Below are 20,354 nucleotides of genomic sequence, written 5' to 3'. Positions count from 1 at the left end.
TAACATTTTTATCAGATGTGGTCTGAATTTCAAACAATTTACGTAGAAATTAAATGTTGAGAATTTCCTACTGTAGTGCAAGGGTATCAGCAGCGTCTTGGGAGCTCTGGGACTCGGGTTCTATCCCTGGCCATGAACAGTGGGTTAAGGATCTTCGTTGCTGCAGCTGCCGCTTCTGATGTGATCCCTGCCCAGGAGCTCCACATGCCTCTGGTGGCCAAAAAAAAAAAAAAAAAAAAAAAAAAAAAAATTAAATGAACACATCTTGGTCAGACTGGAGGTGTGGCTTATCCATCTGGTGGCTATTGAATCTGAGTAGATTATATTATACATTGAAATACAATGTATTACATTGAATACACATCAAAAACATATTTTAAAGATTCAATTCAATCACATTCCATTCAACAACTATCAGTTGACCACCTCTCTGGAAATACAAACATATCTTTTAAAGAAAGGTGGATTAAGTGAGGTAGTGCATAGGAGTGCATTGTGCTTGGTGTGGGGGTCAAAGGTGAAGAAGACCTTGCTCTGACTTCAAGATGTTTATAGGAGTTCCTGTCGTGGCGCAGTGGTTAATGAATCTGACTAGGAACCATGAGGTTGCGGGTTCAATCCCTGGCCTTGCTCAGTGGGTTAATGATCCGGTGTTGTGGTGAGCTGTGGTGTAGGTCGCAGACTCGGCTCGGATCCCGCGTTGCTGTGGCTCTGGAGTAGGCCGGCGGCTACAGCTCTGATTGGACCCCTAGCCTGGGAACCTCCATATGCCGCGGGAGCGGCCCAAGAAACGGCAAAAAGACAAAAAAAAAAAAAAAGATGTTTATAAATAATTACAAAACCGACTAAGACAGCTATTATAAAGAAGGGAGTTAAGTATAAGAGATGATGTCTTTGGAAAGTGCATCGCAAATGTAAAGTGCTGGGGGGGGCGGTTCTTCTAGAATGGGCCTTTAGACTCCTGACCCCTCCTTCTATCCAAAATTAGGTATATGAGATTAAGTAAATTGAGTCCTTGGAATTCTGGCTCTGGAGCGGCAGAAACAATCCAACAAGCATACATGAAGATGCGGGGGATGGGGGGAGAGTGTCCATTCCGGCCTCGCTCAGTAGGTCGGGGATCCCTCGTTGCTGTGCGCTCTGGAGTAGGCTGACAGCTGTAGCTCCGATTCCATCCCCTAGCTTGGAACATCCATACGCTAGGGGTGAGGCCCTAAAAGCAAAAATAAATAAATAAAAGAAAATTGAGTCCTTGCGAAACTCAAGAATGAGGGTCATGAATTCCCAGTGGTCACCTTTGCGTAAATCCTTGGGCAGGTTACACAGCCTTCGGCCTCAACTTCCTCTGTTAAATGCGGATTACCAGTACCTACCTACCTTCCAGGGTTATTGAGTAGATTAAAGGTAGGTAATGAGTGAAGCACGAGCATTGCGCCTGGCAAGGACTCAATAAACTGTACTTCTATGACTACTTATTTCCAACTTCTTCTCTGACTGATGGGGAAGGAAACATTTTGTGTAGGACGAATTTACTGGGTATTCCTTAGGGCCACGAGGAAGCCATAAGCTTTTCATAAGGAACACCCTGCGGCCTCCGACTTGTTCCCCTCGCCCCAAAGACGAGAGAAATTCGGACTCTTGCAGAGAAAACGGTGCCTTGGTCTCTTCTCTGTATGCGCTAAGGCAGAGCAACAGCAGAAGCCCGGGCTGCGAAGAGGGACTGGAGGGCAGGCAGACTCCGGAGGGGTCCCGGGAGCCTGGAAGCTAGTAGGGCCCGCCCCCGCGCGGATAGGAGGCGGGGAAGTGGGCGCGGAGGGGCGTGCGGCGACCGCCTCGGTTGTATGTGCCCGGCGAGCCGGGGCGGGCACATCATCCCGCCGCCCAATCTCCAGCCTCAGTCGCCGCCTTCTGAATAAGCAACAAAGCCAAGCGCCCTCCCTCTGGCGTCCCAGACAGCGGAGGGAGCCGCCGCCGCTGCAGGGTTCGCCGCGGGGATGCAGAGCGCGGTCGCCGCCGCTGTCCTCTGCGCGCTGCTCCGCTGAAGGCGCACAGGTGAGGCCGGGCCGGCCTGGGCGGCCGCGGCGACACGCAGGCTGCTCGAGCAGAGACGGAGCCAGGGTCTCCGGCGGCACGGGGCCGCCCCGGGAGCGGGGCGGTCCGGGGAGCGAGGCAGTCGGGGTGCGCCAGGCGTGCGCTCTGCGCCCCCGGCAGAACGCGGAGCCCCGGCGCGGGGTTCGCGGGGGCAGCCCTGGGAGCGTGGGGCGCGGGGTCGGGCCTCGCAGGACTCGCCGCACTCCTCGCTCCAGCCCAGCCTCACTGCTCCGCACCAGCGAGCGGGCCTTTGTGCTGGCTGAGCTTGCAGGGCTGGCTGCTTTTGTGTGGGCTTTTCTTTCTTCCCTCCCTCCCCCTCGGTCTCACAGCGGTGGTAGAGAAGTTCCTGAAGACTAAGATTTGCTCTTTTCAAAGCATCGATTGCAGTGTCCCAGATGCCAGTCCGTGCCCGGCAGCCGAGGAGCAAATGGGGGCTGCAGTGGCCACCGAAATGTGTTGTGCTACTTTGCAGAAAACAGTTGAGTGTTTAGCGCAGAGCTGTCACGGGAACCTCCTTGCTCAGACCCTGTCTGGTCCCTCAGGACGTGGCAGGAGGATGCTCCTTGGAAAGGTCACTTAATTGGACAAGAGGGCCTGCAGGTTAGACTCCACAGTGGTTTCGAGGTGCTGCCTGGAGGTGCCCAAATGTGGTACGTGCATCCTGGTTACTGACAGAACCCAACTTGTGTACATTCCTAACATGTAGAGCCTGGTTTGCAAAAAAGTGACCGGATGCACAAAATACAGGAGCCTCAGGAGTTTGAAGTTCTGAAAGACAAATATGTGCTTTCCTAAGCTGATGCTGAGGATTTGCCAGGATCTTGGCTTCTCTTTTCAGTGTAGAGCCGCTGTGGAGAAGAGAGGCTGCTTTAAAGAGTCTGCCTATTTTTTCTGTGGAAGTTTTAGTTTGAAACTTAAGGGAAAGGGGGAGTGGCTCACAAAACCATCTATAGAACTCCGAAGGATTTCTTCCATAGGGAGCAAAATGCGCGTCCAGAATTTGGAAGTCTCCTCTCCTTTTTTGTGTGTTTTTCTGATTGCTAGAGATGCTGTTGGGTTCCAAGGAGTCTTGTTTAAACACCTACAGATTCAGTCACGGGCCGACTTTTGGTCACTTGCTGTCAGAATCCCACTGTAGCATCTGGTGAAAGAAACTCAAAACAAGGATGATATCAGAGCATTTATTCATAGTAGAGTTTTAAGGGTAGCCTGATTTACTGTTATGAATAAGGTAGAGTTGTTATATTTGTCACAGTAATGAACCCAGCACTTATGCAGCAGACGATATTGATTGTGTTTATTCACAAAACTCCCAAGACTCAGCAAGTGTTAAGGTAGCTACAGCAACAGAGCCAATTAAGGAGATATGGACTTGTCTTTGTTTTCATGGGAGGCTTCTTGGCATTATATTCCCACATTTCCTGCTAGATCTTTCTAGATTATAATTTGGTTTTACAGAAATGGTTTGATCAAAATTAGGGGTGATGGGCTTACCTGTTATGGTAAATTCCTACTCATCATCTAAAGGTATACTTCACTTTTATTCAGCAGACGTTTGCCTGAAAACTTGTGCAGAGAATTGTGTTTTTGTTCACTGAATTTTGTTTATTCTCACCTAGGGAAGCCGGCTATTCAAAGAGAACTTGATTTTAAACTCTGTAAAGTGAAAGTACATTCTCTAATTAAGATGTGTGGTCAGTCCTGTTTTTTTCATATTGTGTTTGCTTGGTGATTGTAAGAAAAGTATCTGAATCAAGTTTCAGCTTGAAATGTTAGCTATTATGTTTATTCCTTAAAATGTTTGCCTGGGGATTACTTTCTCCTTAAACACAGGCTAGTATTTAGAGATTGTGTCAAGCTAATAAGGTTTGTGAACAATAAAGGACAAAAATGAAGTGTCACATTGGGTTGTTGAAAAGAACTCTATGATGAATGGACAAGAGCTTGTTGATCAAGATTGATTAGGATAGAGTTCTGCAAACATCAGACAATTCCCAGGTCACTTTGTCTGCATGAAAAGCCGAAAGGGGACGCTCCATAGAAATAGCCTGGGGAAAAAGGGGTGTTATGGATCCTTCAGATCCCTCACATTTCTGTATTTTGAGGGGAATGCTTGATAGTACCACCCTAATATATCTTAAACTGTGTGCTACTTAAACATTTTTTTTTGGAGTTCCCGTTGTGGCTCAGTGGAAAAGAATCTGACTAGCATCCATGAGGATGCAGTTTTGATCCCTGGCCTTGCTCAGTGGGTTAAGGATCCAGCATTGCCATGAGCTGTGGTGTAGGTTGACGACTCGGCTCGGTCCCCCTGTTCCGTGTTCCCCCAGGAACTCTCCCGGGTTTTCAGAGAAGATGACTAATGGGATGCTGAGGAGTGGCATCGACAAGGTGGCCATGGCCGTGCCTGAGGAGGGCCCAGCCCACCAGGGGATCAGTCCCACCGAGTTGCTGTGGCTGTGGCATAGGCTGGGGTTACAGCTCCCATTTGACCCTTAGCCTGGGAACCTCCATATGCCTTGGGTGCGGCCCTAAAAAGACAAAAATTTTTTTTTCTTAAAACCACTTTTATTCTACTATTACTTTGTTGTCTCTCTTCCATGTTTGAAGAAAACAGAATAAGCATTATTATCTCCGCTTGGCAATGAGGAAACTGAGTTTCAGTGATTTGCTCAAGGTAGGCTGGAACTCAAAGCCAGCTTTTAAGTCTTCACATCCAGCTTCTTTGACCAGAAGTAGGATGACACACTAGGAGTGGTCAACACAGATATTTCATTTGTCTGCATTGCTAAATTGTAGAGAACAAAGCTTGTGGGCTTGCTACGTAGAACTTAGTTGTGGTCTGCAGGAATGGTAAAGCACTTTGCTGGCACTTGCCAGAGTAACCATCTCGACCCCAGCCTACTTTCCCTCTTCCCTGTCACCACAGAGGCCACTTTCCTCCCGTGGGACTCTGCTTTTTCTTTGTGGTTACTCTGTTCTCCCTCCTTCCACTGTGGTTGCACATGCCACTGAAAGGATCATCTGTCACTCCAGCCACTTAATTTATAGTGAAGGGTGACTGGGTCAGATGATGTTAAAAACAATATATCAGGACCCTGACAGTTGTCAACTGCACAGTGAATCAGAGATGGGCTACCTTAATGCGGTGTGCCACAGCTGGGTTAATAGGGTCAGAGTCTTGATAAGCTCTGCCTCAGACAAATGAAATCGGGTTGGCAACTAGAGCCTTAGGGATTAAAAAAGAAAAGGTAGGACAATGACAAAATAATCATTGAGAATCAGTAAAAAAAAAACACAATAGGAATATTATTAAGATGCAAACAAAGAAAGGGAAAGAGTTTTTTCTTTTCCTATTATCAATCAAAGAATGACTAATTGGATTTTGCAAGGTGAAGGGGTAATTGGGAAGCAAGTTGACCTGAAGCTGTGAGACTTGTCCCATGTTCCTAGTGATTTATTTTTTTAAATGCGTTTTTTTTTGATGAGTTTAATGCAATCAACTCCAAAAACCTAAATATAGCAGAAATGAGAATATAGAAATTATTACTATGATTAAAACCGCCAATTGAATAAGTAGCCAAAACTGACCAAGTGATGAACAAAACATACCATTAGACATGGATAGACTGAGATGTCATTGAAAAACTTACACTATAAAATAGGGATTCAGAACACTCTTTTCCACATTCTTTTTTTTTTTGTCGTCTTTCTATCCTTTTTTAGGGCCGCACCCTCAGCATGTGGAGGTTCCCAGGCTAGGGGTTGAATCGGAGCTGTAGCTGTCAGCCTACGTCACAGCCACAATACCACTAGATCTGAGCCTCATCTGCTACCTACACCACAGCTTACAGCAACTCTGGATCTTTAACACTTAACCCACTGAGCAATGCCAGGGATTGAACCTGCAACCTCATGGTTCCTAGTTGGATTCATTTCTGCTGCGCCACAATGGGAACTCCTCTTTTCCACATTCTTGAATGGTTATTGATATTCATTTCACAATAGTAAATATTTATCAACCCCCGATCCCTGACCCCATGTGTCCACGATTATTAGCAGTTATATGGCAGACAAAGGAAGCTGGAAGACCAGTGTTTGCATGCAAAGAACGTAGTCTTATTTGAGGTAATGAGGCTTACAGACATGACAATTTGTGCTGGAGAAGTTAAGAGAAGGGTGAGAAGAGAATGGCCCAGGTGGTTTTGTGACAACATTTTGTAAACAGGACTGGCCTGGGGTTGAGGTTTTGGATACCTCGGGTAGGGAGTGGGGAGGGAACCTTCTGGCTAGGGCAGTGGCAGGAGCAAAACTTAGCGACCTGAAATAAGTAAGGCACAAAGAGGACAATGGTATTTATACTGGGCACTCGTGATGTGGGGTTGCATTATAAAGATGGAATTTGGCAGTTGTGTTTTGGGGGACATCAAATGGTGTGTTTTGGGAAGGCAGGGGTTGTAGTGGCAAAGGCAGGAAACTTGACGTCTGACAGAATTCACAATTTCCGAAACAGACATAATCACGTGGTCAAGGTAATTATCCTCTCTAGGCTGCTAGTTTTCTCACCTAAGGTAAGAGATATGGTACCTATCTCATGAAGTTATTGTTAATGGATTCAGTAAGATAAATTGCATAAGGCATTTGAAACACGTGAGATCCCTCAAAAGGTAGCCATTTTTGATTGATTATTGTCATTTTTCTTCCTAAGAGTAAATCATCTGGATTGTATAAAATGGATTGGAGAGGAGAGAGACTGATGAGGAGCATCAATTAAGAGGCAGTTAAAATGCTGACAATCCAGTGTCCTCAGGAAAGGACAATTCTAAGAGGTATTATGAGGGAGGGATCCACAGAAGTTGCAAATCTAGAATATAAAGGAGAGAAGAGTTCAAGATGAAGCTCAAGTTTAGATGAAGATGGTATGCTTGAGGCAGCATCCCAGTAATGTCCAGTAGATAATGAAAATCCAAGATGAGGCAGCTTTCTTCCCACACCCCCACATCAGCTATTTATGGTATTTTTTTTATCTTGCCAAAAGGAAAATATCAGGCAGATTGTCACCAGTTTTTTTTTTTTGGCACACTCTATACGACTCCCGTGTCTTAGGGCAATGTTCATGTTCTTTATATATTATACATGGAAATCAATTTACTTTGAAAAACGCACCTATGTCACTGTAAGAATAATTTAACACATGGATTCCCTTTTGTGTCTATATTCATTCTGGTAACACGCTGAACAATAGCAGTATACATTTTAGTTAGAAAAAACATTGACCAAGTGTTTAAAAAAACCTGGTTTTTAAGTCTGGCAAGACAGCTAAGGCTGTATTTTTTATGCTGTCTTTCCTTTGTCTTTGAAACTTGAATATGCTTAGACTTGACAAAGAAACAGATTCTGGCCTGTGTCTGTTTAAGATTGTCAAAGATAATGCTTGACAGAACAGCTTATCTTCTCCCTGGTGGCAGAAACATAGTAAATTGTTTAGAGGATGGCCAAGCCATTAGGATACCTTGATAGTGAATGACAGACAAAGTGCTACTGACTTGCTCAGAAAGGGATGCTTTTTAAGCTATTAGAAGCTAATATCCACTATCAGTTAGCAGTTGGGTTAGAGTTCACTTATCTGAATTAATTGGTACAGACCAATACAGTGAAAAGAAAGCAGTATTCAAGGTCACTGTGGAAAGGAAGAGTTAAGAGAAATATTTTGTTTGTTTATTAAATATACTGATATTCGACTTAATGTAAGATAATTAAGACAGTTTCTAATAAGCAATGAAATCTCCCCTCCCTCCTCCTCCCTCAGCAAAGCAGGCTATAGATGTTCATCTGTTAGGTCAGCTAATATTTACTAAACATTTCCTTATGCCAGGCACTTGGCCAGGCACAGGAGACAATGTCGAGGGAAAAAGAAAAGCCCATGGCCTTCAAAATATAATTTCATCTGGTTATTTAGGTTTGGAAACATAGTCATTGAATTGACAACAGTCTGTCTTTCCTTATTTGTTCTCTAACATCACGCAGCTCCAGCCAAGGACATCAGACTCCTGGGAGTGGCTGGGCAAACCCGTGCTGTGCTTTCAAAGATGGAGAAAGACCTGGAACTTGAAGGTCATCTACCAGTTTATCTGAGTTGCAGATGTGTTCCCTGCTGCCATTCCTACAAGCTGTCTTTTCTGCTTCTCTTAAAGTTCAGGCATCACTTTGAGTAGTAGGGAGAAGGAGCATATGGCTGCAAGACGCAGACATAGACTAGGCTTGCAGTTCACCTCACTTTTTCTGTCGCAGTAGGATTTAGAAAGCAGGTGGCCTATACTTAATTCCAGAAGGCGAGTCTTTTAGAGCAAGGGGAGAATTCCCCTCAGACAAAAATTCTAGAGCTCAAGATTTAGATAAAAATGAAACCTTGAAGGAAAAAAAATCTGGTTTTCAAAGGCAGTAGAGATTATTTTAAATATTTATTGTTTGTCCTTCCTACCCTCCAAATCTGATTTGTTCATAAAATTCTACTCTCAGTCCACATGACTCCAGAACCATGTACATAAAATGTGAAGCATTTGTGCCATCCTTTGGGGGCTTTGCCTACTTGGTGGCAAAATTGTGGGACTATGAAAATATTTGTATTTTCATTTTGTGTTTATAGATAAAATATGAAAATGGAATCTTGGAGATAGAAGTGATTTCAGAGATTATTTTGTTCAACTCCTCACTCTGTCAAAGAAGAAACTGGTATTACATAGCACATTTTAACAATAAAGCTAGGATTCCAGTCTGTGTCCCTCTAAATTATGCTGTCATTCATGGTGGCCTGGCCTGCTTTTTTTTTTTTTTTTGTGCGTGTGTGTTTGTCTTTTTAGGGCTGCACCCGAGGCATATGGAGATTCCCAGACTAGGGGTTGAATCAGAGCTGTAGCTGAAAGCCTATGCCACAGTCACAGCAATGCCAGATCTTTAACCCACTGAGTGAAGCCAGGGATCAAACCTGCATCCTCATGTATGCTAGTCAGATTTGTTTCTGCTGATCCACAAAGGGAAGTCTTTTTTCAGGTTTTTATCCAGAAGCATGAGATCGTGGAGACCCAGCTTTTAGTCCGTCACTTCCATTTTCAGGGATGTTTAGTACGATTTCACTGAAGAGGAAAAATATTTGTATAGCAAAGGGCAGCTCTCTGTACAGATCAGAAATGAGCCAGAAATGAGCTTTTACGTATCTTCGACTATATCGTTTATGGGTCAGTTTGTTCAGAAATCACAGGGGTAGTTTCAGCAACTGTGAGCACTCTGGCTTTACAACTACCATGTGTTTTTGTTTTAAGGCAGGAAAATCAAGGCAGCAGGCCAAATACTGCTGTTAGATTTGTTACTTGGCTATGAACTGGGATGTTTATGGCTTGTCTAAAGTATGGGGAAAACTAATGTCCAGAATGGTCACATGCTACTTCTTCTTTTTTGAGTATCTTTCCTATATTCTCTCCTTTTAAAACAATGCTTGAGGAGTTCCCATCATGGCTCAGTGGTTAATGAACTAGACTAGTATCCATGAGGATGAGGGTTCGATCCCTGGCCTCGCTCAGTGGGTTAAGGATCCGGCGTTGCCATGAGCTGTGGTGTAGGTCACAGATGCGGCTGGGATCTGGTGTCGCCATGGCTGTGGTGTAGGCCAGCAGCTGTAGCTCCTATTTGATTCCTAGCCTGGGAACCTCCATATGCTGTGGGAGTGGCCCTAAAAAGACAAAGATAAAAAACAACAACAACAATGCTTACTACCCATATGTAAGTTCATATTTAAATATTGTTGCTTCAGACTCTCATCCTACATATGGGGAAATCTGGCATCCCTTTCACTATCTCTGAGGATACTTGGGGGTGACTCACATTTCTCCTAGTCGCCTATGGCTTCTTTGATTCTAAATGTTTTTTCTTTTTTCTTTTTAGGGCCGCACCCATGGCATATGGAAGTTCCCAGGCTAGGGGTCTGTCTAATCAGAGCTATAGCTGCTGGCCTACACCACAGCCATAGCAATGCCAGGTTTAAGCCATATCTGTGATCTACACCACAGTTCACAGCAACACTGGATCCTTAACCCACTGAGCAAGGCCAGGGATCGAACCTGCAACCTCATGGTACCTAGTCAGATTCATTTCTGCTGCGCCATGACGGGAATGCCACTTTGCTTCTAAATTTAGGATCCTTGATATGCTATTCCTTTTCGGCACATGGCATCTCATGACATCTTCCCATTCCTGTATTCTCCCAAAGTACTATGGAGTCAAGATTTCTGTCTAAAGAAATTACCCCCAACTTGGTGGCAATAAATATTTATTATTTCACCCCATGTCTGTGTGTTAGGAATTTGAGAGTAGCTTAGCTGGATGGTTCTGATACAAGAACTCTTAAGTCATGTTGTCAGCAGAAGCTATAGTTAGTCATCTGAAAGCATGACTGGGGCTGGAGGATCCATTTCTAAGATAGTTCAGTCACATGGTGCTGATAGTTCAGCAAGAGGCCTCAGCTCCAAACCCATGGATTCCTCTTTCCTTATGTAGAAAAATTGAACCTTTTTCTCTTCAATTGTTTAGATCTCTATCCCAAAAGGACCTATAAGACTAAATTAGATAATAGGATTCCTTAAGGGGAGAAGACCCTATGAAAACATAAATTTTCATATTTTATGTGTGTACATCATGTGCTTAGCCCAGAGAGTTTAATTATTAGACTTGGAAGAATGGAGGAGTGTAATTTTTATATAGATAAGGTTTTAGTAGTTAGGTTTAGAATTTTTATTCCTAGGTGTAATTTTCTAGAAATCCTGCAGTATCTAAGAACTTTCTTTTTTTTTTCTTTTTTTGTCTTTTTGCCTTTTTCTAGGGCCACTCCCGCGGCATATGGAGTTTCCAGGCTAGGGGTCATATCAGAGCTGTAGCCACCAGCCTAAGCCAGAGCCACAGCAACGCCAGATCTGAGCCTTGTCTGCAACCTACACCACAGCTCACGGCAACGCTGGATTGTTAACCCACTGAGCAAGTCCAGGGATTGAACCCGCAACCTCATGGTTCCTAGTCAGATTCATTAACCACTGCGCCATGACAGGAACTCCTCTAAGAACTTTCTGATGATGGGAAAAGAAAGGTCCCTGCCCAGTGAAATAAATAAAAAGAGAGCAAGAGTGTGAATAGTTTTTTTTTAAAATAATAAATCTTAATCTTATAATAATATGTATTTGTTAAAGATTACTAATTTAAGGAGTTTACATCATGGCTCAGTGAGTTAAGAACCCAACTAATATCCATGAGGTTGTGGGTTCAATCCCTGGCCTCGCTCAGTGGGTTAAGGATCCGGCATTGCCGTGAGGTGTGATGTAGGTTGCATATGTGGCTTGGATCCTGCATTGCCGGGCTGTGGTGTAGGCCAGCAGCTGCGGTTCTGATTCAACCCCTAACCTGGGAACCTCCAGATGCCACAGGTGCGGCCCCAAAAAGAAGCAAAAAAAAAAAAGATTACTAATTTAAAATGTGTTTTGGTTTTTATAAACAGTTTTTTTTCTTTCAAAAAATACACTTATTTACATCAACTATTTTAGCTTTTCTGATTTTTTTGAGACATGAATGTTTTGCCTATAGTTTTTATAGTTGTTCCAGAGAAAATTATGTATTTTAAAGGTAAATTTTATTTATTTGTTTGTTTGTTTTGCTTTTTAGGGCATATGGAAGTTTCCAGGCTGAGGGTTGAATCAGAACTGTGGCATATGTTGCAGATGTGGTTCTGTGGATCCTGTATGCTGTGGCTGTGGCATGAGCCAGTAGCTGCAGCTTTGATTCAGTCCCTAGCCTGGGAACTTCTGTATGCTGCAGGTGTGGCCCTAAATTAAAAAAAAAATATATATAAATTTATTTGAAAATCACTTATATACTTAGAAAAACTTTTGAATGAAACTGGTGTTCAGAACTTTATAATGACATTTAAAAGGTTCTGTGAAAGTAATGTGAGTAAATGTTAAGATTTACTTTGTTGGAGTTCCTGTCATGGCTCAATGGTTAACAAATCTGACCAGGAACCATGAGGTTGCAGGTTCAATCACTGGACTTGCTTGGCATTGCCGTGAGCTGTGGTGTAGGTTGCAGATGAGGCTCAGATCTGGTGTTGCTGTGGCTGTGGCGTAAGCCGGCAGCTATAGCTCCGATTAGACCCCTAACCTGGGAACCTCCATATGCTGCGGGTGCGGCCCCAGAAAATACAAAAATTCAAAAAAAAAAAAAAAAAGATTTGCTTTCTTTATCCTGGATATGTTGCTATTTCTGCAGTCATTTGACTACATGATTAATAGAAGAATTTGGGGAGAATTTTACAAATGTGACTTCAAGGGTAGTTTATTTCAAGTAGGTATTTAAAAAAACAATGAACTTAGTACTTGAACTATGTGTACCCTTTTCTAGAGAGCTTCAGGTTAAATCAGCTGCAGAATTCAGCAGGGAAAAATGAACTGGGTTATCCATGTCTCAAAGGTACAAAGAAATAGAACAGCCTTCTCCTATGTACCATCTTTGAGCATAAAGTGAAGGAGATTATTTTACTTATGGTTTAATTTAAAGGGACTTATTTACAAAATATATCTATATGCAAGTTTGATGTGCTTTATTTTTCTGCAGGACTCAATTACTGGAATTGTCAACTCTGCCAATTTATGTACACATTTCTCTTCCATGATGAGCAGACCAGTTTTACTGCACATTTGTCTGGCTTTCTGTGGCCTTTTACTTCTCGATGTTGCCACACGATGCCTGGCTTTCCCCAAAATGGGAAGAAGGGAGCTAGCACCTGTTCCTGCAGAAAAAGGGCAGTCTGAGAGGCTGAACACAGATGACCTAGAAAATAACTCCATTACTTCAAAGTACACTCTGGTCTCTGAAGATCCAATGATAGTGTCAGTGGGACCATCAACACCACCAGTAAATAAAGTATTCCTTAGTAACAAAGAAACTCCTTCTATAGGAGCTGGGCTCACACAGCCTAGTAGCCCTGGCACTTACACTGCTACTGAGCCAGTGGTCCCAGTGGGGGAAGAAGTATTTGTTTCCAGCCAGCCAGAAAGAATGTCTCCCCAAAGCCTACTGTCTACGCCCATGCTAACCAACCTTATCACTCCAACTGCTTCTCTGAATACTGATGAGAAGGAGGAACCGTTCAGTAGTACCATCATTCAGCCTGTTGTGGAAGGGGCCACCAAAGCAACACACGATTTTCTGAACTATGTGGATGATCAGTTGTTTGCAGCTGAAAGTCAGGGAGGATTTAGTCTGGGACATTCCCCTTCATCCCATGTGAATACTAAAGAAATGCTAAGCACCAGTCCAAGGACTGAGGCATTTGAATCAGACCCAGAACAGAAGACAACTTCCTTTCCTGATGCCAAGCCCACAGCAGGCACTGAGTCTTCCCAGATGACAGCTGATAACACCCAGGCTACAGCCACCAAGCCCTGGCCCCTGATCTCTGAGTATAACCTGGGTGTTGAACTAGAAACTGACAGCGTGCTGGGAGCTCCCAAAGTCACAGCGAGTGTCAGCACATCTATTCCAGCTGCCTCCGTTGTAGCTGATGAGTGGGATGACACCAAATTGGAGACTGTAAGCCAAATAAAGACCCCAAAGCTTGGAGATGATCCAGATCCCCAGGTGAGAATGGAGACGCCTCAGACAGCCCAAGTAATGGATGACGTCATGGACGGCATGGAAGGAGTGGAAACTTTGACAGAGGCTGCAGATGTGACTCTGAGGCTGCCTGAAGGGGAAACGCACATGGGGACAACCCTGCTAATGGCACGTGGGGATGAGAGGTCATCTGCTTTCACTGATCCTAGTTCCTTTACTCCCACGAGTTCAGTTGAAGACACGAAGGTCTCAGTCGTCAACCTGGTCCAAAATACTGCAGACTTTATGGACTCCACCAAGGAAGACAATGCCATGTTCTTTGAGACCACTGTTTCCATCTCAGAATATGAGTCTGAGGTATATCAACCATTGGGAAATACATTTAAAGGTAAAAGAAAGAAAAAAAGAAAAGCTTTGTTTAATTTGGAATGTTTCTTTTGGTTTTATTATTTTTAATTGAGATATAATTGACATATAACATTGTATTAGTTTTAGGTTTCTTTTATATATATATATATTTTAATGGCCACACCTGTGGCATATGGAAGTTCCCAGGCTAGGGAATTGAATCTGAGCTGTATCTGTGAAATATACCACAGCTTATGGCAACATTGATCCTTAATCCACTGATTGAGGCCAGGGATGGAACCTCCATTCTCATGAATTGGTTAAGGACTACATTGGTCCTTAACCCGCTGAGCCAAAACAGGAACTCCCTTAAGTGTCTTTTATTTTTTATTTTTCTTTTCGTTCTTTCTTTTTTTGCTTTTTAGCGCTGTACTTGTGGCGTATGAAGTTCCCAGGCTAAGGGTAGAATCAGAGCTGTAGCCGCCAGCCTACACCACAGCTACAGTAACATGGGATCCGAGCTGCATCTGCTACCTGCACTGAAGCCCATGGCAATGCTGGATCCTTAACCCACTGAGCGAGGCCAGGGATCGAACCCGAATCCTCAGGATACTAGTTGGATTCATTTCCACGGTGCCACAACGGGAACTCTGGATCTCTTTTTCTATGAGTTTGTTTTTGTTGTTTTTTGTTTGTTTTTTGGCTACACCTGTGGCATGTGGACATTTGGGCCAGGGATAGAACCCCTGACACAGCAGTGACCCGAACCTCTGCAGTGGCAACACTGGATCTTTAACCCGCTGCACCACAAGAGAACTAGTATTTGTTTTTGAAGTATAATTGAGCTACAACACTGTTTTAGTTCCTAATTAGTTAGGTGTATAACATAGTGATTCGATATTTCTGTACATTTCAAAATGATCACCATGATAAGTCTAGTTGTGATCTGTCACCATATAACGATGTTACATAATTATTGACTATATTCCCTACACTGTAGTTTTCATACTTGTGACCCGTTTATTTTGCAACTGGAAGTTTGCATCTCTTAATCTCCATTACCTATCTCTGGAAACTTTTTTGGTTGTCACAACACAGGGCATCTAGTGGGCAGAGACTAAGATGCTGCTGCACATCCTACAGTGCACAGTGTAGCCCTCAACCACAAAGACTTATCTGAGCCAAAATGTCAGTACCTCTGAGAAATCCTGATATAGATTAATATTTTTCAAACATTGTATTATGAAATCATGTACATATACAGGAAAATGTGAAAAAATTAGCTATAAGTTAATTAATGATGCAGGGTACTTTTTACACATTGTTGTAAAAAATACTCACATCCCTAATATCTCTTACCAGGTAAATACTTCATAGTATTAACCATATGAGTTTTTTGTTTTTGTTCTTTTTCGGCTGCGCCCATGGCATATGGATGTTCCCAGGCCAGGGATAGATTCTGAGCCATAGCTGCCATGATCTATGCCACAGCCGCGTAGATATTGGATCCTTAACCTGCTGTGTGACAGCAGGAACTCCACCATAGGAGTTCTTTTACTTTGTTTTCCTTAAAAGAAATTTATTTAGAAATAAGGGGAGAAAAAAACCAATTCAGATAAATCCTGTCTGCTGGCTTGTTACTGCACTTTCTCCTTCCTCATGGCCTCTCCATCTGTGAATGTTGTGAGCTGACCATCCTTGCACTTGCTGCTGATGGATGCTTTTCTTTTATTGTAGTCAGATAATAGAATGGGGAAGGAAAGACTTAGTGTAACATGCATATGCTCATTCCAAATTGTTTTGGAATGTGTACAGCTGTTACTTCAGCTAAGTAGCCTAATTAATGGAAAATATCAAATTAGTAATATATTTTATAAAGTGTTCCCAAGATGAAATTAAAACAATGAAAGACTGAAATTTACACATCCAGTCCATTTGTTAAAGACTGTAAGACCTAGGGTACTGGAAGTTTTCATAGAAGCTTCCAGAAAATACTTTGTAAGTTGGTGTTAATTTTTTTAAACTAATTAAATCTATTTATTTGGCTGTGCCCATGGTATTTGACAGCACCAAACCTTTAGCCGCTAGGCCACCAGGGAAGTCCTGGTTTTTGGATTTTTTTTTTTTTTTTTTTAAGGGCCACACCTGTGGCACATGGAGGTTCCCAGGCTAGGGGTCGAATCAGAGCTGTAGCCACTGGCCTATACCACAGCCACAGCAACGTCAGATCTGAGCTATGTTTTTGGCCTACACTACAGCTCATGGCAATGCCGGATCCTTAACCCATTGAGTGAGGCCAGGAATTGAGCCTGTGTCCTCATGGATGCTAGTCAGATTCGTTTCCACTGAGCCATGGTGGGAACTCCCAGGAACTCCTGGTTTTTAAATTCTAAGATGAGAGTTGGGTCCACATGACTGTGAATATATTAAATATGACCAAAGAAGAAATTTACTTCAGTTCTCCATAACACATTAAGATATTCCTGGGGCATTAAGTTGTGTAGTTCCAGATTATTCACTGTACAATTTAATCCAAGGTTCTTTTTTTTTGGCTACACCTGTGGCACATGGAAGTTCTCAGGTCAGGGACTGAATCCAAATTGCAGCTGTGATCTATGTATGCCACAACTGTGGCAATGCTGGATCCTTAACTTGCTGTGCCATAGTGGGAACTCTGAATTCATGATTCTTATGTACTAGACTTATACTAGTTTCCATTAATACAACCTATTACTATTTCTAGTTCTTACTTTTCTTTAACAGCAGCCACTTATTCAAAGTATTATGCCCTTTTGATATTTCTTGCTATTTCATGAAACTACGACCATGGAGTGAACATTTATTTTGACATATTTTTTCTTAGAAGTGTTCATTATATTTTCAAAAATGAGGGCAATGTGAAGAGTGCGTGCTGCTTAAAACAGAATAACTATATAGGATCTTTATGGCAAACATAGCATTGTCTTAGGTAGTGAAGATACAAAAAGGGCAGTGAATCCTGGCTCTCAAGAGATCTGCAATCTTATTAGAGGAGAAAAAAAAAGAAAGTAGCTAAACAATGGTATAAAGAGCAAATATGAAGCACATGTAAGATTGTCTTATAACCAAGTTTATCAGTCCATCAAATGTAAAAATCTCCAGTTCAAAGAAAAAAGTAGTCCAGACTTATTGGGGACCAAGAAATGGAACTTCTCATATTGCAAAATACTGTTTTAAGACAAATAAATTGCTTCTAAGGAAAAATATTTTTAAGTAATAGGAAGAACAATGATGTCATTAATAAAAACTTTGAGAAAACCTTTTCAGCTATTTCTAGAATGTTATTTTTCATTGCATAAGTTACTGGACTTGCTAATATGCTAAGTATTGAGAATTAATATTTAAAAATATATGAGGAGTTCTTGGTGTGGCTCAGTGGGTTAAGAACCCGACTATATCCAAGAGGATGCGGTTTCAATCCCTGGCCTAACTCCATGGGTTAAGGATCTGGCATTGCTGTGAGCTGTGGTGTAGGTTGCAGATGTGGCTCAGATCCCGAGTTGCTGTGGTGTGGTACAGGCAGAAGCTGCAGCTCTGATTCTACCCTTAGCCTGGGAACTTCTGAATGTCAAGGGTGCAGCCCTAAAAAGCCAAAAAAAAGTGAGTTTCTAGAAATTGTTTTCACAGTGGCTCAGTATTCAAAATTTCCTGCATAGCCCTTCTCTAAGAGGGGGGCAAATATTAACCCTTATAAATATAGTCTTTGATAATGTGTTTGAGGGGATTATAACGTTGTAAAGAAAGTGGACTCTTGATAGATATGTCCTACTGCACAGATCTATTTCATTTTGTTTTATGATCTAAAAGCAAATGCAGAACTTCTACAAAGGCTACTCCAAGTTGTTCCTTGGGCAATGGCTGAATTTCCTTTCTTATGGCTAAATAATATTCTGCTGTGTGTGTATGTGTCTATCACATCTTGATTATCCATTCCTCTTTTGATGGGATAAACAGCACAGTGGTTAAGGGCATTATGTAATCTTAGGTTCCTTAGCTTCTCTACACCTAAGTTGTTTGTAAGATGAGGTAATAGTAGCTGACATTTATTGAATATTTACTAAGCACTAGGCATGTACTGAATGTATTGCCAATTTAATCTTTATAAAAACTCTATGAGATACAGATACTAATATTGTATTATCCAATTTAATCGTTGTAAAAATTGTATGAGATATAGATACTAATATTGTTTCCATTTTATAGCTGAAGAAGCTCAGGCCCAGAGATATTAAGTAATTTGTTCAAGGTCACACAGTTAGTAGGTGACTGAGTCAGAACTGAGACCCAGGCATATTGGCTCTAGAGCCTACACTCTTGAGCACTATGATGTATAGCTTCCATGGGTTGATATTTGTACCTACCTCTCTTTAGCATAAAGAGCATATTTAGAATAAAATATGATAATGACCATCACGCAGGGAGTGTGTATGGCATATAAAAGACACTTAGTAAATGTTAGTTATTGTAATCATTATTCCTTTGTTTTTGTTTTTGTTTTTTTTTTCAGGCTTCATCCGTGACGTACAGAAGTTCCCAGGATAGGGGTCGAATTGGATCTATGGCTGCCAGCCTACAACATAGTGGCAGCATTACAGGATCCGAGCCACTTCTATGTCCTACACCATAGCTTATGGCAATGCCGGATCCTTGACCCACTGAGTGAGTTCAGAGATCGAACCCCCATCTTCATGGATACTGGTCTGATTTGTTTCTACTGTGCCACAACGGGAACTCCTGTAATCATTATTCCTTTAATTCAAACTGCCAACTTCCTATTCCCCTTCAGCTATGCAAATGTGAAGATTAATATATACAAATGCTTCTGTGAACTTTTTGAACCTAGTTGTATATAATTTGTTTCTGATCAAACTGATTATGTTGATATTCATAAGAGGAAGCTCAGTTGTTGATCTTCCTGTTTTGTTGTAGATTTTTCTTTTTAAAAATATGTATTAATGTCTTTGTCTTAGATTGATTCACTACTCCTGAAAACAGCAACACTGAGAGCGTTTATTTACTGGCAGTTTGTTTCTGAGCCATCTCTTTGCCTTCTCATTCCATGGAAAAACTGTCCCTACTTAAAAAAATAAATTAATTAAGAAGTTCCTGCTGGGGTGCAATGGGATCAGCGGTGTCTTGGGAGCACTGGAATGCAGGTTCAATCCCTGGCCTGGCACAGTGGGTTAAGGATCTGGCGTTGCTGCAGTTGTGGCGTAGGTCGCAACTGTGACTTTGATCTAATCCCTGGCCTAGGAATACCATATGCCCATGGGGGTGGCCAAAAAAGGAAAAAAAAATTAATTATATAGTGACTTTTTCAGGTATAGGGATTTAGTCTATTTTAAAATATTGTAATTGACAGAACGCTGTGAACCAGCTAGAATGGAAAAAATAAAAATCATTAAAAAATAAAAATAAAAAATAGAATGTTGTCTCTCTCCTTTTAAGACATCATCACTCAAGAAATGACAACAGCTGTTCAAGAAGCAGAGGCCACTTTGTCTTCAGTGGTGCACGAGCAGCAGGTTTCCACCCTCGAGGTGGCCAGAGAAGATGTGGAGGCTGAGGAAGGGAAGGAGTTACCCTCTCCTGCAGCTGCTGTTCCCGGTGTCACTCAGCTGCCGAGAAGATGGGAGCCAGCTGTGCCTACATCTTTCGAAGTTACTCCTGCTGTGGAAGGTCTGTGAGGGAGGGAATTGGACTCTGTTCTGGGGGTGGATCTTTCCTGCATTGGTAAGGAATACAGTGACTGAGGCAGATGGCCCTGGTACCAGGGTACACACACATCTCACCTGGAGTGTGAACAGGAAAGGTAGGTGATGCAGCCTAAAAGGACAAGGGGTTAGGAGTTCCTGTTGTGGCTCAGCGGGTTATGAACCTGACTAGTATCCGTGAAGTTGCAGGTTCGATCCCTGGCTTCGCTCAGTTAGTTAAGGATCCAGCTTTGCCATGAGCTGTGGTGTAAGTCACAGACGTGGCTTGGATGCTGTGTGGCTATGGTGTAGGCCAGCAGCTATAGCTCTGATTCACCCTCTAGCCTGGGAACTTACATATGCCGTGGGTGCTGTCCTAACAAAAAACAAAACAAAACCAAACAAAAAAAATGACAGGGGATTAGTTCCCAAGTAAAATCTACTTATGGTGGCTCAGCTCTTAGGCCCACAAAGGCCAGGCCTCCTGAGAGATCTCTCTTAGTTTGACACCTCTGGCTGCCAGGAGCCAGG

General features: G+C 42.5%; 1 protein-coding gene across 1 annotated transcript in view; it reads left to right on the top strand.

Moving 5' to 3' along the window:
* Positions 1-1,919: 1,919 nt before the first annotated feature.
* Positions 1,920-20,354, top strand: part of ARMH4 (armadillo like helical domain containing 4) — a 153,357-nt gene continuing 134,922 nt past the window's right edge. Inside the window, exons 1-3 of the mRNA XM_047767440.1 lie at positions 1,920-2,052; positions 12,742-14,131; positions 19,579-19,809. Coding sequence (XP_047623396.1) covers positions 12,796-14,131; positions 19,579-19,809 — 1,567 coding nt within the window. The 5' untranslated portion in view covers positions 1,920-2,052; positions 12,742-12,795. The remainder of the gene's footprint in view (positions 2,053-12,741; positions 14,132-19,578; positions 19,810-20,354) is intronic.

This window comes from Phacochoerus africanus, chromosome 2 (genome assembly GCF_016906955.1).
Source record: "Phacochoerus africanus isolate WHEZ1 chromosome 2, ROS_Pafr_v1, whole genome shotgun sequence".
NCBI classification, from domain to species: Eukaryota; Metazoa; Chordata; class Mammalia; order Artiodactyla; family Suidae; genus Phacochoerus; species Phacochoerus africanus.
The sequence above is the reverse complement of the archived record's forward strand: the minus strand, read 5'-3'. Positions and strand labels throughout refer to the sequence as shown.